The 17,728-nt window shown below is 38.6% G+C and overlaps 1 protein-coding gene across 21 annotated transcripts in view; it reads right to left on the bottom strand.

Moving 5' to 3' along the window:
• The window catches only part of RIC3 (RIC3 acetylcholine receptor chaperone), a 73,021-nt gene that overhangs the window by 18,468 nt on the left and 36,825 nt on the right, over window positions 1-17,728 (bottom strand). For 11 of the 21 annotated variants that reach the window (XM_063711265.1, XM_063711264.1, XM_063711266.1 and 8 more), the window contains one exon: window positions 15,591-15,823. In XM_063711265.1, the coding sequence (XP_063567335.1) occupies window positions 15,591-15,823 (233 nt within the window). The remainder of the gene's footprint in view (window positions 1-15,590; window positions 15,824-17,728) is intronic. The other 10 variants (XM_063711271.1, XM_063711272.1, XM_063711273.1 and 7 more) reach the window with 2 other exon arrangements.

Genomic DNA, 17,728 nt, shown 5'->3' with positions numbered 1-17,728 from the left:
CTAGAGAGAAAAGTAGCACAATGTATTACAAAGAATGTCTCCTCAAAAAAAAAAAAAAATCGTGTCAGGTTCAAAGAGGATTCTCAGGCAGCAGCCATCCTATCCTAACAAATCCATTCAAGACATCTCTAAGATTCCAATAGTTCTAAAGTTTTACTTGAGCAAATTCTTAGCAATCTGGCTATCCCAGTGCTCTTTGAAATACAAACTAATTCAGATGAAAATCCCTTCTTATGTGTAGGGTGCTTGGGGCACAGTTAAGTCTTATACCACATGTTTTTGCAGTACTGATGAAGATTAAACAAACAACATGAGCCTTTAGTTAAAACAAAAAAAGCATCAAAACCAGACAGAGACAGCACAGCTCCAGGCTAATGTTTATAATTTCTATTTGGAACAATTTCCAAATCTTCCTTGGTGGAGTGGGGAGAGGAAAGGAATGCTAAGCTCTTTGAAAAATACACCATGAAGCTTTCTATTTATCCAAACAATTGAAATGGCTTGCAAGTGTCAAAAATAGAGAGCACTTTAGCAAGACATTCCCAAGATCCCGAAGGACAAGCACTGCATTTTCGGAAGACAGAATTCCTGTTGTTGGCTTCTTCATCTTCACAAAATGGAACAAAAGAAAACAACAAACTGGCAAACAAAATGAGTAACACTGGTACTGAATCCCAGCTAGGATAATGAGAAAAGAGAAACTGTTGCCAAATTATCAAACTAAATGAAATAAATCTGTGTCAGCCAAGCAAGCCTGAGCAGCAGATGGGCCGTGCTGGAGCTCACACACCAGTACTGGCACCAGCGGCTGTGATCACGATACAGTACAGAAAGCTGGAGGATTCAGAACCCATTTGCCCATTATGATAATTGGCAAATTCAACCCTAACGTAAACCATTTTTTGCCTACAACTGTGACAAATAAGTCTTTTTTGGTGCAATGTAGGGTGTGTGTGGAGACATTTCTACGTTTACTGCTTTTTCTGACTATAAATATCATACAGACTCATTTGTAGAAAATTTGAAAAAAATACAGGCTAATTTAAAAAAGAAAACACAAATCACCCATAATATCTTCACTCATAATAATTTGCTTTTTTTCTGGTCTTTTTTTAAACCATATATACACATGTATTTTCTTTTCTTTTCTTTTTTTTTTTTTTTTTTTTTTGAGACAGAGTCTCGCTCTGTCATCTGCCCAGGCTGGAGTGCAGTGGTGCAATCTCAGTTCACTGCAACCTCCGCCTCCCCGATTCAAGTGATTCTCCTGCCTCAGCCTCCTGAGTAGCTGGGATTACAGGTGCATGCCACCACACCTAGCTAATTTTTTGTATTTTTAGTAGAGACGGGGTTTCACCATGTTGGCCAGGCTGGTCTCAAACTCCTGACCTCAGGTGATCCACCCACCTCAGTCTCCCAAAGTGCTGGGATTACAGGTGTGAGCCACCGCGCCCGGCCAACATGTATTTTCTTATTCCCCCTTTTTAAAAAGAAGGATCATATTTGTGTATAAAAGGTTATATCCTGATGTTTTTCAATTCAACATTATATCATGAGCATCTCTCCATGTCATTAGGCATTTGAAAGTTGGCTGCAAAATATCTCATCATATAGCTCCATAACTGACATGATTTACTAGTCCTCTTTTCTAGGACATTTAGATTCTTTCCAGTTTTCCCCTATTATAAGTAGTATACAAGTTAAGATTTCTTAATATAAATCTATGTCCACTTCCCTAGTTCTTTAAGATAGACTTCTATAAATATGAAAACTAGACCAAACGGAATGGACATTTTAAAAGCCTTTTTTGTACTCTGCCAAATTACTTTCCAGAAGAGTGGTATAAATTTTCAATCCTACCAGTGATATAAAGACTGTCCATCTTATGACACCCTCACCAGCACTCACAGTAGCATGTTAAGAATTTTGCCAATGCAGTCTTTATTCCAAGGCTTAACTTACTGTGGATGGAATGCTAGGTAAAGTGGAGCTTAGCTAACCCAAGACCCTCAGCCTCCATGGTCAAGGATAGGAGCTGGAGAAGCTGCTTGCTAGTCAGCTCCCAGCCACTGAATGCTTAAAAGAAGTCCATTTGCTGGCATGTCCCTGACTTCCCACACCTAGAACAAAGCCTACCTTTGAATTTTCATGACCATCTGCTTTAAGAGGGAAGGTCACCCAGACTCAGGCTCTCAGCCTACCCCAACACCAGGCCTCACTCCAGCTCTGCATCCCTAGTCATAATGCCTGCACCCACAGACCCAGTCTCCATGCTAGCCCCTGCAGATACAGACTCCGGGCCCACCCAGCATCAGACCAGCATCTATGGCCCCAGAATCCAGTCCCACCCTAGGTTCCAGACAAAACCAGAGCCAGGTCTGCCCAAGTAGCCCAGTGGCAAATTGGCACCCCAATTGGAACCCAAATTGGAGCCTGCAGACACAGGCTCCAGGCCTGCCCAGTACCAGGCTAGTCTCTATGACCACCCCCACCTTCAGGTTGGCCCCTGCATTCCCACAATCCAGCAGACCCTGGGTCTAGGCCAACCCAGTAGACCCCAGCATTGGGCCGGCCCTCAGAACCCCAGGACTGCCCCTATGGACCTAGGTTCTAGGCTGGGGCCTGTGGCCCCAGGACCCAAGCCAGCCCTAATGGACCTAGCCTTCAGACACATCCATCAGACTCAGCCTCCAGGCCCATTTCAGTGCACCCGGGCACCAGGTTCATCCTAGCACCTGGCCAATCTCTGAAGACCCAGGCTCAAGGCCCAGTCCAGCCTCAGCTCAGCCCTTGTGGACCTAGGCTTTGGGATAGCCTCTCTGCACAAGATACAAGCTCCAGGTCCATGCCTGAGGATCCAATCAACAGGTACACCCCAGTGGATCCAGGCTTCAACCCCAACCCCATGGACTCAGCACCAGGCCACCCTGCCTAAGGACTCTACCAGCAAGATCACCTGCAGATCACACCAAATGGCCTACCCAGAATCTCTGGGCAGGCTGACTGGTGAATGGCTTTTTCAGACAAAGCCAGAATGCAAAAACCATTCACCAGCATAAGTCCCTGCTTCTTCAAATGCACAGATACCAATGCATAGCCATGAGGATCAAGAACAATCAAGGAAACATGTTGCCACTAATGAACAAAATAAAGCACCAGGAACAGACTCTAAAGAAATGAAGATACGGCTGGATGTGGTGGCTCACGCTTGTAATCTCAGCACTTTAGGAGGTCAAGACAAATGGATCACCTGAGGTCAGGAGTTCAAAACCAACCTGGCCAACATGGTAAAATCCTCTCTCTACTAAAAATACAAAAAATTAGCCGGGCGTGGTGGCAGGTGCCTGTAATTCCAGCTACTCAGGAGGCTGAGGCAGGAGAATCGCTTGAACCCAGGAGGCAGAGGTTCCAGTGAGCCGAGATCATGCCATTGCACTCCAGCCTGGGCAACAAGAACAAAACTCCATCTCAAAAAAAAAAAAAAAAGAAAGAAAGAAAGAAAAAGAAGACACATGAACTGCCTGACAAAGAATTCAAGATAACTGTTTTAAGGAAACTCAGTGAACTTCAAGAAAATACAGAGAAACAATTAAAGGAAACCAGGAAAACAATAAATAACTAAAACAAAAAATTTACGAGAGATTGAAATTATATTTAAAAAATCAAACAAATTCTACAGCTGAAAAATATGAGAAATGAAATGAAAAATGCAATAGAGAGTATCAACAGCAGAACTGATTGAGCAAAAGAATAAACCTTTGAATCTAAAGACAGATTATTTGACAATATACAGTTGGATGAGAAAAAAAATGAAAAGAAAGCAAGCTTATGGGATTTATGGGGCAGCTTATGGGATTTATGGGAACTGGAGTTCAAGAAGGAGGAGAGAGACACAAAAGGATAGAAAGCTTAAAGAAATAATAGCAGAAAACTATACAAATCTGGGGAAAGTTATAAATATCTGGGTACAGGAAGGTCAAAAGTCTCCAATCAGACTGAACTCAAGTAAGACTATATCAAGAAGAATTATAATCAAACTATCAAAAATCAAAGACAGAGAGGATGCTGGAAGCAGCAAAAGAAAAAAAGTAGATCACATATAAGGGAGTTCTAACAGATTTATCAGCAGCAACCTTAAAGGCCAGAAAAGAGTGGGATAATATATTCAAAATGCTTATGGAAAACAAAAACAAACAAAAAAAAAAGGTCAACCAAGAATATTGTAGTTGGCAAAGCTCTCCTTCAGAAATGAGGAAAAAGCAAAGACTCTGCCAGACAAAAGCTGAAGGAGCTTATCCCCACAAGATCTATCTTATAAGAAATGCTCAAGGGTGTTCTTCAAGTAGAGAGCAAGGGACACTATTTAGTAACACAAATATATATATATGAAAGTATAGGCTGGGTGCAGTGGCTCACGCCTGTAATCCCAGCACTTTGGGAGGCTGTGATGGGTGGACCACCTGAGCTCAGGAGTTCGAGACCAGCCTGACCAACATGGTGAAACCCCACCTCTACTAAAAATACAAAATTAGCTCGGCATGGTGGTGCATGCCTGTAATCCCAGCTACTTCGGAGGCTGAAATGAAAACTATACAACACCGATGAAAGAAATTGAAGAAGACACAAATAAAACGAAAAGATGTCCTGTTTATGGATTGGAAGAATTGATATTGCTAAAATGTCCATACTATACAAAGCAATCTACAGATTTAATACAATCCCTATCAAAATTTCAATGACAATTTTCATAGAAATAGAAGAAACAATTCTAAAATTCATATGGAACCACAAAAGACCCCAAATGGCCAAAGCAATTGTGAACAAAAAGAACAAAGCCAGAGGCATCACAGTACCTGATTCCCAAATCTACTACAAAGCTATAGTAATCAAAACAGTATATTACTGGCATAAAAATAGACACACAGACTGATGGAACAGAATAGAAAGCCCAGAAGTAAATCCACATATTTATGGTCAATTTTTTTAGACAAAGATTCCAAAAAATAAAACACACACACACACAGGTCAAAGGACAAACACAAAAAGGTCAAAGGACAATGTCTTCAATAAATGGTGTGGGGAAACTAGATATCCACATGCAAAACAGTGAAATTAGACCCTCATCTCACACCTCACATTTACAAAAATCAACTCAAAATGCACTGCAGACTTAAAGATAAGACCTGAAACTGTAAAACTACTAGAAGAAAACCTAGGGAAAAAGCTCCATGACATTGGTCTGGACAATGATATTTTTGGATATGACACCAAAAGCCCATGCAACAAAAGTGAAAATAGACAAATGGGATTACTGCAAAAAGCTTCTGTACAGCAAAGGAAACAACAGAGTAAAGAGACAATCTATGTAATGGGAGAAAATATTTGCAAACCATATATTTGATAATGGGTTAATATGCAAAAGATATAAGGAACTCAACTCCACAGCAAAAGAAAACCTAATTTAAAAATGGGCGAAGGATATAAATAGACACTTCTCAAAAGAAGACACAAAAATAGTCAACAGGCATATGAGAAAGTGCTCAACATCACTAAACATTCAAGAAACGCAAATTTAAAACACAATATCACCACATCTGTTAGAATGGCTATTATCAAAAAGACAAAAGGCAATAATAAGTGTCAGCAAGGATGTAGAGAAAAGGGAACCCTTATATACTATTGCTGGGAATGTAAACTAGTACAGTCACTATGGAAAACAGTATAGTGGCTCCTCAACAACTTAAAAATAGAACTACCATATGATCCAGTAATCCCACTACTGGATATATATCCACAAGATAAGAAATCAGTATGTCAAAAAGATATCTGCACTCCCATGTTCACTGCAGCATTATTCACAATAGCCATGCTATAGCATCAATCTGAACATCCATGAATGGATGAATAAAGAAAATGTGGCACATATACACAACAGAACACTACTTAGCATTTTTTTTTTTTTTGGAGACAAGGTCTCACACTGTCACCCAGGCTGGAGTGCAGTGGCACAATCTCAGCTCACTGCAGTCTCCACCTCTTGGACTCATCTCAGCCTCCCAAGTAGCTGGGACTAGACACATGCCATCATGCCTAGCAAATTTTTGTATTTTGTGGAGACAGGGTTTCACCGTGTTGCCCAGGCTGGTCTTGAACTCCTAGGCTCAAGCAATCCACCTGCCTCGGCCTCCCAAAGTGTTGGGATTACAGGTGTGAGCCACCGCACCTGGCCTACTCAGCTTTCAAAAAGGAAACACTGTTATTTATGACAACCTAGATGAACTTGGAGGACATTATGTTAACTGAAATAAGCCAGGCACAGAAAGACAGATACAGCGTGATTTCACTTACAAATGGAGTGTAAAAAAGTCAAGCTCATAAAGAAAATAAAATGGTGGTTATCAGAAGCTAAGGGGATCAGGGAAATGCTAGTCAAAGGACATAAAATTTCAGTTGGATAGGAGGAATAAATAAGTTCAAGAGATCTATTATACATTATATAGACTACAGTTAATAACAGTATGTTGTATATTTGAAAATTGCTAACAGAGTACCTTTTAAGTGTTCTCACCACAAAAATCCTTAAGTATGTGAGGTAATGTGTATGTTAAATAGCTTGATTTAGCCATTTCACAGTGTATACATATATTAAAACATCAATATATATAATTTTATGTATTAATTAAAATAAATAATTTTCTTTTTAAAAGAGAAAGAGGCCCAATGAGGAAAATCAAATAATAACTCATAAAACTGCTGAGGTAGCCTATGTAAGCCACCATTACTGGTTACTCAAAAACATCATTAAGGCTGGGCACGGTGGCTCACGCCTGTAATCCCCGCACTTTGGGAGGCCGAGGCGGGCAGATCATGAGGTCAGGAGATCAAGACCATCCTGGCTAACACGGTGAAACCCCATCTCTACTAAAAATACAAAAAATTAGCCAGGCGTGGTGGCAGGCGCCTGTAGTCCCAGCTACTTGGGAGCCTGAGGCAAGAGAATGGCGTAAATCCGGGAGGCGGAGCTTGCAGTGAGCCGAGATCCCGCCACTGCACTCAAGCCTGGGTGTGACAGAGCAAGATTCCATCTCAAAAAAAAAAAAAAAAAAAAGGACCATCATTAAAAATATAAGCAAGCAACAAAAATTCACTGCTCCTATGAGGAAACCAGCAGTTCAAAATGAGGGAACAAAACTAACCAAAACAAACAATGCCAATAGTCTCTAATAAAATAGTTTGTGCAGGAGATAAAGGCGTTAACATCAACCAATTTATGATTGATATTCCTAATAATATTCAAGAAGATACTGCATTGATAAAACCTAGCCAGGCTTCAATTTAAAAAGGGAGCAAACAAGAAATAAAAAGGAGCTATTGAATAGAAAGCCATAATTGTAAAAAAAAAAAATTAATGCTCAGGCAAGAAAACAGCAGATTGGGCTGGACGCAGTGGCTCACGCCTGTAATCCTAACACTTTGGGAGGCTGAGGCAGTCGGATCACCCGAGGTCAAGAGTTCGAGACCAGCCTGACCAACACGGCAAAACCCTGTCTCTACTAAAAATACAAAAAAATTAGCCGGGAGTGGTGGCAAGCACCTGTAGTCCCAGCTACTTAGGAAGCAGAAGCATGAGAATCACTTGAACCCAGGCAGCGAAGGTTGCAGTGAGCTGAGATCACACCACTGCACTCTAGCCTGGGAGACAGAGCAAGACTCCGTCTCAAAAAAAAAAAAAAAAAAAAAAAAGAAAAGAAAAAATAGCAGATTGAAATGGACATGGCTGAAAACCAAATTAGTATATTATAAGTCCAAGTTGAGGAATTCTCCCAGCACAAAGATAAAATGATAAAGAAATGGAAATTATGAGGAAAAAAGATAAGCTACATGGCAAACTATCAACAATATCCAATCTCAGAATTACTGGAATTCTAGAATGAGAGAACAAAATAAGGTAAATGGGAGCAATAATCAAAGAGATTATAAAAGAAAATACCCTTTAGCTGAAGAAAGCCTTGAGTCTTCAGATGGGAAGAACTTGCTAAATGCTTGGCAAAAATACTATGAAAAATCCACACATTCGTACATGCTCAGACATGTGCAGATTATCCAACCAAATTCAGATTTTTAAAAGCTGGAGGCATCACACTACCTGACTTTAAACTATACTACAAGGCTACAGTAACCAAAACAGCATGGTACTGGTACCAAAACAGAGATATAGACCAATGGAACAGAACAGAGGCCTCAGAAATAACACCACACATCTACAACTATCTGATCTTTGACAAACCTGACAAAAACAAGAAATGGGGAAAGGATTCCCTATTTAATAAACAGTGCTGGGAAAACTGGCTAGCCATATGTAGAAAGCTGAAACTGGATCCCTTCCTTACACCTTATACAAAAATTAATTCAAGATGGATTAAAGACTTAAATGTTAGACCTAAAACCATAAAAACCCTAGAAGAAAACCTAGGCAATACCATTCAGGACATAGGCATAGGCAAGGACTTCATGACTAAAACACCAAAAGCAATGGCAACAAAAGCCAAAATAGACAAATGGGATCTAATTAAACTAAAGAGCTTCTGCACAGCAAAAGAAACTACCATCAGAGTGAACAGGCAACCTACAGAATGGGAGAAAATTTTTGCAATCTACCCATCTGACAAAGGGCTAATATCTAGAATCTACAAAAAACTCAAATTTATAAGAAAAAAACAAACAACCCCATCAAAAAGTGGGCAAAGGATTATGAACAGACACTTCTCAAAAGAAGACATGTATGCAGCCAACAGACATATGAAAAAATGCTCATCATCACTGGCCATCAGAGAAATGCAAATCAAAACCACAATGAGATACCATCTCACGCCAGTTAGAATGGCAATCATTAAAAAGTAAGGAAATAACGGATGCTAGAGAGGATGTGGAGAAATAGGAACGCTTTTACACTGTTGGTGGGAGTGCAAATTAGTTCAACCATTGTGGAAGACAGTGTGGCAATTCTTCAAGGATCTAGAACTGGAATTACCATTTGACCCGGCAATCCCATTACTGGGTATATACCCAAAGGATTATAAATCATGCTACTATAAAGACATATGCACATGTACATTTATTGCGGCACTATTCACAATAGCAAAGACTTGGAACCAACCCAAATGTCCATCAATGATAGAATGGATTAAGAAAATGTGGCATATATACACCATGGAATACTATGCAGCCATAAAAAAGGATGAGTTCATGTCCCTTGCAGGGACATGGATGAAGCTGGAAACCATCATTCTCAGTAAATTATCACAAGGACAAAAAACCAAACACTCATAGGTGGGAACTGAACAATGAGATCACTTGGACACAGGGCAAGGAACATCACACACCGGGACCTGTCGGAGGATGGAGGGCTAGGAGAGGGACAGCATTAGGAGAAATACCTAATGTAAATGATGAGTTGATGGGTGGAGCAAACCAACATGGCACATGTATACCTATCTAACAAACCTGCACGTTGTACACATGTACCCTAGAACGAAAAGTATAATAATAAAAGAGACACCAACACCCCAAATATAATTTTAAAAAAAAAGAAAGAAAATAAAACAAATTTCCAGACAGAAAACAAACAAGCTAGCTAACTAAAAACAGGTAACCTATTGAGAAAAAGAAGCAGACCAGGATAAGATTTCTCATTTTCTATATCAATTTAAAGTAGAGAATGAAGCAATATTTTCAAACTTTTCAGGGAAAATGGCATAATCAACGATTTTATACCCAGCCAAACAATTTGTGTACAGGTGAAAAATATGTACAGATATCCAAGTATTCAGTACACAATACTATATGGGAAAAAATACGAAGGTATTCTTGACAAATACAAAAATTAGTCAAAATTTAAATTCAAGAAAGATGATGCTATATATGAGACAGTGGTTAACAATGAAATCTGTAAGAATTATCAACATACAGTAAGTATTGATAATGTGGCCTAGGAATTTAATGCTGATGTGAAGAAATGACACTTAAAACAGAAAAGGTTAATATCTTTAAAAATTAATATCATCTGTAGTTAAAATTCCATATAATTTCAACAAAACCTAAAAGGTAGGTAGAGGGGGAACAATGAAAATTGCAATTTGGAGGAAAAACTTAATTTCATTTCATTAATTACTTGTGAGATTAAAATACTTTTTTATATGTTTCATAGCTGGTTGCATTTTTTCTCTTTGTGAACTGCTTATCTGTAAGGATATCAGTGTTTTCTAAATTAGTTCTAGAACTTTTTAATATATTAAATATATCCGCCAGGCGCAATGGCTCACGTCTGTAATCCCAGCACTTTGGGAGGTTGTGGTGGGCAGATCGCTTGAGGCTAGGAGTTCAAGACCAGCCTGGTCAACATGGCGAAACAGTATCTCTACTAAAACTAAAAAAATTAGCTGGGCATGGTGGCACATGACTGTAGTCCCAGCTATTTGGGAGGCTGAAGCACGAGAATCACTTGAACCCAGGAGGCAGAGGTTGCAGTGAGCAGATATCAAGCTACAGTACTCCAACTTGGGCAACAAAGCAAGCAAGCCTCTGTCTCAAAAAAAAATAAAAATAAAAACTTTTTTCAATCATATTTGTTACAAATATTTTTCCAGTTTATTCTTGTCTTTTAAACTGTGTGATATTCTCTGATCTGCAGAAGGTAAAAGTTTTATGTATTTAAACTACACAATCTTTTCCCTTACAATTTCTTGTGTTGCTTTTAAAAAAATTAACCTTTTTTATTTTGAGATAATTATAGATTCACAGGCAGCATATAAGAAATAATACAAGCCAGGCACAGTGGCATGCACCTGGAGTCCCAGCTACTCAGGAGGCTGAGGTGGGAGGATCGCCTGAGCCCCAGCATGGGCAACATGGTTAAGACCCTATCCCTTTAAAAAATAATACTAATAGTAATACAGAAATCCCATGTACCCTTTATCCAGTTTCTCCCAAAGGCAACATCTAGCAAAACTGTACTACAATATAACAACCAGGATATTAATATTGATATAGTCAGTATACAGAACATTTTCCATCACCACAAGGATCCCTGATGTTGCCCTTTCATGGCACACTTACTCTTCCCTACTCCTATTCCCCTCTTAACTCCTAGCAACAACTAATCAGTCCTCTATTTCTATAATATTGCCACGCTAATTATAAATGGAATCATATAGTATGTAACCTTTGGGAATTAGTTTTTTCCCCCTACTCAGCATAATTCTCTGGAAATTCATCTAGGTTGTTGTATATATAGTCCATTCCTTTTTATTGCTGAGTGTATACCACAGTGTATATATATATATATATATATATATATATATATATATACTGTGGTGTGTGTGTGTGTGTATATATATATATATATGTATATATATCACAGTTTATTCACCTCCTAAAAGACATTCGGGTTGTTTCCAGTTCTTGGCTATTAAAATTAAGCTGCTATAAATATTCACAAAGACTCATATGCAAAAGTTCATAGCTGCTTGAGTCGTAAGAGTGCAAAGCTAGGAACAACCCAAACGTTCCTCAACTGGTGAATGGACAAATTATGGTGTAAGTATATAACTAAAAAATTAGCCCTAGAATAAAGGCTGTTCTGGACCCAAACTAAAAAATGTTAAAGCCTTAAAGGATTCAACTGTTTTCTACTAACCTAACTGCTAACCTAATAAATCCAACACTATTTAAAGTACTAAAACAAAATCCGGCACCTAACAATGTAAAATTTGTAATATCCACCATCCAATCAAAACCTACCAGGTATGCAAAAAAAAAAAAAAAAAAAAAAAAAGGAAATTAGGACCCATTACCAGGAGAAAAATTAGTTAACAGAAACATTCCCAGAAATGGCATGGATGATGAAATTAGCAATTAAAACAGTCAAGAAAGCTATTACAGATATGCCTCATACGTTTGAGAGTAAAATATGAATAAATGAGATATAAAAAAGACCCAAATGAAACTTCTAGAGATGATAATGTCTGAAATTAAAAAAACACTGAATAAGATTAACAGTGGGTTAGATACAGTAGAAGAAGACATCAATAAACCTGAAGACATAGGAAGAAAAACTATTCAAAACTAAGCACGGTAAGAAAAAAAAAAAAGTGAACAGAACTCACATGACCTGTGGGGCAATATCAAACATATATGCAACTGGAGAGCCAGAAGGAAATAAGAGACACAAAGACACAGATCATTAATAAAATAATGGCCAAAAATATAGATCATGGGTCTAAGCTTCCACCTTGAGAAACTAGAGAAAGGCAAATTAAACCAAAAGTACCAGAAAGAAAGAAACACAAGTCAATGAAATAAGAAACAAACAAACAAAAAGAAACCAAAATACAGTTCTTTGAAAAGATCAACAAGGTTGATAAACCTCTGGGTAGCTTGATCAGGAAAAGAAACAAATTACCAGGATCAAGAATAGAAGAGGGTGCACCCCTACAGATCTTACGTACATTAAATGGATAATTAGACTATATTATGAACAACTTTATACTAACAATAAAGTTGACAATATGGATGAACTATGTAAATTCCTTGAAAGATACAAACTATCAAAAGTTCACTCAAGAAGTGAATGACCAAATAGCACTATATCCATAAAATACATTAAATTCACAGACATTGTCCCACAAATAAAACTCCAGGCCAACTGGGCACAGTGGCTCATGTCTATAATCCCAGCATTTTGGAGGCCAAGACCAGAAGATTGCTTAAGACCAGGAGTTCAAGACCAGGCATGAGTAGCTGGGCCTACAGGCATGCACCACCACGCCTGGCTAATTTTTTAAATTTAAAAAACTGAAAAATTAAAAAATTAGCCAGGCATGGTAGTGCATGCCTGTAGGCTCAGCTACTGAGGAGGCTGAGGTGGGAGGGTTGCTTGAGCCCAGGAGATCAAACAGTGAGCCATGATCATGTGCCACTGTACTCCAGCCTGGGCAACAGGGCAAGACCCTGAAAAAAAAAAAAAAGAGAGAAAAAGAAAGAAAGAAAAAGAAAAAGAGAAAGCAAGCAAGCAAGCAGGCAAGCAACTCCAGACCAAGATAACATCATTGGAGAATTCCACATAACTTTTATGGAATAAATAACAGTAACTCTACAAAACTTTTCCAGAAAATAGAAAAAGGAACACATCCCAGTGCATTTTATGAGGCCAGGATTTACCCTGAAACCAAAACCAAAGACATTACAGGAAAAGAAAATCACAGACCAATATCCCTCACATATGCAAGACCTATATACACTGGAAACTACAACACATTGCTCAGAGAACTTTTAAAAGATCTAAATAAATGGTGAGATATAACACGTTCATGAACTAGAAGATTCAATATCGTTACAGTATTGATTCTTCCAAATTGATCTAAAGATTCAAAGCAGTACCAATCAAAATCCCATCAGGCTTTTTCATAAAAACTGACAAACTGATTGTAAATTTATCTGAAATTGTGAAGGAAATAGCCAAAATAATTTTGGGAAAAAAAATCTGAACAACTACCCAAAATAAAGACTTACTATAAAGACATAGTAATAAGGACCGTGTGCTATTGGTACAAGTAGAGACATACAGATCAATGGAACAGAATACAGCCCAGAAGAGACAAGCACACGCATGGTCAACTGGTTTTTCAAGCAAATGTCAAGCTAATTAAATGTAACAAAAGAAGCTGAACAATTGGGTATTTGATATGGAAAAAAATAAACCTCAGTCCTGACAACCTCAGACCATCTATAAAGGTTAACTCAAAATAGATCACAGGCCTAAATGTAAAAGCTAAAACCGTAAAATTTCTAGAAAACATGGGAGTTGGGCAAACCTTGGGTTAGCCAAATATTTCTTAAACAGAACATAAAAAAATGGGCTGGGCACGGTGGCTCACACCTGTAATCCCAGCACTTTGGGATGCCGAAGTGGGTGGATCACGAGGTCAGGAGATCGAGACCATCCTGGCTAACATGGTGAAACCCCGTCTCTACTAAAAATACAAAAAAATTAGCCAGGCGTGGTGGCAGGCGCCTGTAGTCCCAGCTACTAGGGAGGCTGAGGCAGAAGGATGGCATGAACCTGGGAGGTGGAGCTTACAGTGAGCCGAGATGGCGCCACTGCACTCTAGCCTGGGTGACAGAGCAAGACTCCGTCTCAAAAAAAAAAAAGTAAATCGTAAAGAAAAAAATGGTAAGTTGGACTTCAACAAAATTTAAAACTTCTACTCTTTGAAAGATGCTGTTAAGAAAATATAAAGGCAAGCTACAGAAAATATTTGCAAAATACAGAAATGACAAAGAATTTGTACTCAGAATATATATAGAACTCTTGCAACCCAACAACAACCTAATCAACCCAATTTAAAAATTGGCAAACGACTTGAACAGACACTTCAAAGATACACAGATGGCAAATAAGCACATGAAAAAATGTTCATCAACATTAGTCATTGGAGAAAGGTAAATTAAAGTCACAATTAAGGTGACACTCACTAGAATGGATAAAATTAAAAAGACTGACAAGACAAAGTGTTACCAAGGATGTGGAGTAACTTTAATTGCCATACACCGCTGGTGGGAAGGGAAAAAGTAGAGCTACTTAGGAAAGCAGGTTGACAGTTTCTAATAAAGTTAAACATGTGGCCTGGCGTGGTGGCCCACGCCTATAATCCCAGCACTTTGAGGGGCTGAGGCAGGCAGATCACTTGAGGTCAGGAGTTTGAGGCCAGCCTAGCCAACATGGTGAAACCCTGTCTCTACTAAAAATACAAAAATTATTCAGGTGTGGTGCCAGGCACCTGTAATCTCAGCTACTTGGGAGGCTGAGGCAGGAGAATCACTTGAACCCAGGAGGCAGAGGTTGCAGCGAGCTGAGATCGCTCCATTGCACTCCAGCCTGGGCGACAAAGTGAGACTGTCTTGAAAAACAAAAACAAAAAAAGTTAAATATACAATTACCTTAAACCCAAAAATCTCACTCCTAGGTATAGACTCAAAAGAAATACAAATATATGTTCAAACAAAGACTCGTATGCAAAAGTTCATAGCTGCTTGAGTCATAAGAGTGCAAAGCTAGGAACAACCCAAACGCTCCTCAACTGGTGAATGGACAAACAAATTATGGTATAAGTATATAACTGACTACTACTCAGCAAGAAAAAAATTTCGGATACACTCAATAACAAACATGAATGTCAAAAGTATTACACTAAATCAAAGAAGCCAATGAGTATACGCAGTATGATCACTTACACAGAAAAGGCAAAACTAAAGGCACAGAAAGCACTTCAGTTGTTGCCAGGGGCAGGAGAAGGGCATTAGCTACAAAGAAGGGGGAGCTTTCTGGGGTAATGGAAATGTTCTTTATCAAAATTATGGTGTGATTACACAAACTATATATATTTGTCAAAACTCATCCAACCGTACATTTAAAACTGGTTAATATTACTGTTTATATATTATACCTCAATAATGAAGCTGATTTTTAAAAAATCTGTAAGATCTCTTTTCTGGGCTGAAAGCTAATAAAAAAATGAGAAGACGCTGTTTACCTTCCCAGTCCTCCATGTAAGGGGCCTCCTCAGCTTCTTTCTCTGGAGAAAATCTGTCAATGAATTTTCCTTCTTTCATGACCCTGGTGATTTCTCGGAGCTGATGTAGCAATCGTTTCTCTTGGTCAGAAGTCACAGTCTGTGCTCTGCTTAGAAATATCAGACAATCCAACCGTTTAGTGGTAAATACTCCTAGGCAATGGATGTAAACATCACTATGGTCTGTCTGGATACTGGAATAGAAAGTGCAATTGCAGCAGATAATTATTCTAGGAATTGATCCTCCAACTGCATAGCTGGGAACTAGAGATGTTAGTTCAATGCTTTGATTTTATAAATGGGAAAACTAAAGCCCAGAATAGATCAAGTGATTGCCCAAGGTCCCGAAATTAGTTAATGTCAATACTAGGACCAGACCCCAGATGTCTCAGCTTTTAGTTCAGTTTTTTTCAGTGTATGTCAATGCTCTGATTCTCTAATCGCCTAACAATTTCACTGTTACTCACATTACTCCATTTACTACAAGCCACTTTTCTCTGAAGCAAGGTCATCAAAGGAAAACGTTCTGGGCCATTAGCATCAACCGGGGAAAATTTATGCTACTAGAATCACCAGGCTTAATTTACTTGTGCAGGTATAAGGATATATTCTAAAATTTCAGAGGTGGGTAATTTTTAAAATTCAATCATCTAGACTAGAGAAATTGGGGAAACTGGGGTCCACAGAGGAGAAATATTGTTTATATATTCATACTGCCACTTAATGAAGCACTATAACTAAAACCACCCAGGCTTCTGATCGCATTCTGCACAAATCTTGAAGCACAGTGCTCAAGTTCCACATTTTGGAAAACCTGGTTTGAATCCCAACTTACTTGTGTGGCTTTGGCAAATATCTGCAAAAATAACATGAGACTCAAGGATAACAGTTTGATTGTTTTCTTTTAGAGGAAAGCACTGCATCACACTGAAAGGCAAACAAGGTCCTACTTAGAAGACTGATATCTGCTTTGAGACCAGTTTTATCTAGCAGCAGGATTTAATGGAGGCTACTTATTCTCTTCTTAAAACCCAGACACAAGTTAATACAACACTTACAAAGGAAAAATGATGTACTATGTACTAGCCTGTGGAGATGGTCGTCTATTTTTCTAACAGCCAGTTCTGAGCCTGCACTCATTTCTGTGCTCAGCCTAACTTTAGCCTTAATGACTAATATTGGAAAATGAAAAGAGTATTTCTCCTTTCAACATGGAGATAGTAACTGAGGAAAATGAACATTACCAGAGACCTCAGTGAAAGGAAAAACGAAAATACCACGAGCTCCACTTCTTCCACACCAAGTAGCTTCAAAGCCATGAACTACTAAAGATGCCTGTCTGTTCCACATTCAGCTAAAATCCTATACTTACAGGGCTTCTGATAGCTCTATTCTTCCCATCAGTACAGGAGTCCTGACTCTCCACAACTGCTCATGTGTCCCACATAACCCCTATTTCTTACTGTTAAAACAACCCACTTTGTGTGAGGCTTCTGGGGCAGACTAGAAGAGCTTACCTGCCTATCACAAACTCTTGTCTCTTCAGGCAGCACATGTTACTTTTCCAGACTGTACACAGGGCATTCGGATCTTCAATGAATGAAACAGTCTTAATTCTGTTTCCTAAGTCATGGAAAATCAGAAGCCCTTATCCTAAAAGAGGATGGGTAGACTACAGGAAGCAGGAACAGACAAGTGCTTTCCCAGAGAACTCCAAACCAAAGCATCCTCATTTCACTCTAAACAAGTATACTTTTATTGTCCATATCATGCATTACACATTAATCATGGTCTACCTTATGACATCTTCTGAATTTATTGTAATGAATATTTTCATGGATTCCTTATCATCTCAACTTGGTTTCATACTCCTAGAGGGCAGTAATAATTAAGTTGACAACAGTATAGACACAATGCCATGATCACTGTTAAGAGCTCAATAATTACGTGTTAGTTTGATTGATCCCAATTTCCTCACCATCCATTATTTTCTTCCACCTCCCTGAATTCTGGATTCCATTCTATCATTTTACGAAAAGTTGCAAAAACTTTTACTCCTAAGTGATTTTCACTTTACTAAGTCCAAGGGTCTTTTTCTC

This window comes from Pongo abelii, chromosome 9, assembly GCF_028885655.2.
Source record: "Pongo abelii isolate AG06213 chromosome 9, NHGRI_mPonAbe1-v2.0_pri, whole genome shotgun sequence".
Classification (NCBI taxonomy): Eukaryota; Metazoa; Chordata; class Mammalia; order Primates; family Hominidae; genus Pongo; species Pongo abelii.
This window is presented reverse-complemented; position numbering and strand designations above follow the sequence as displayed.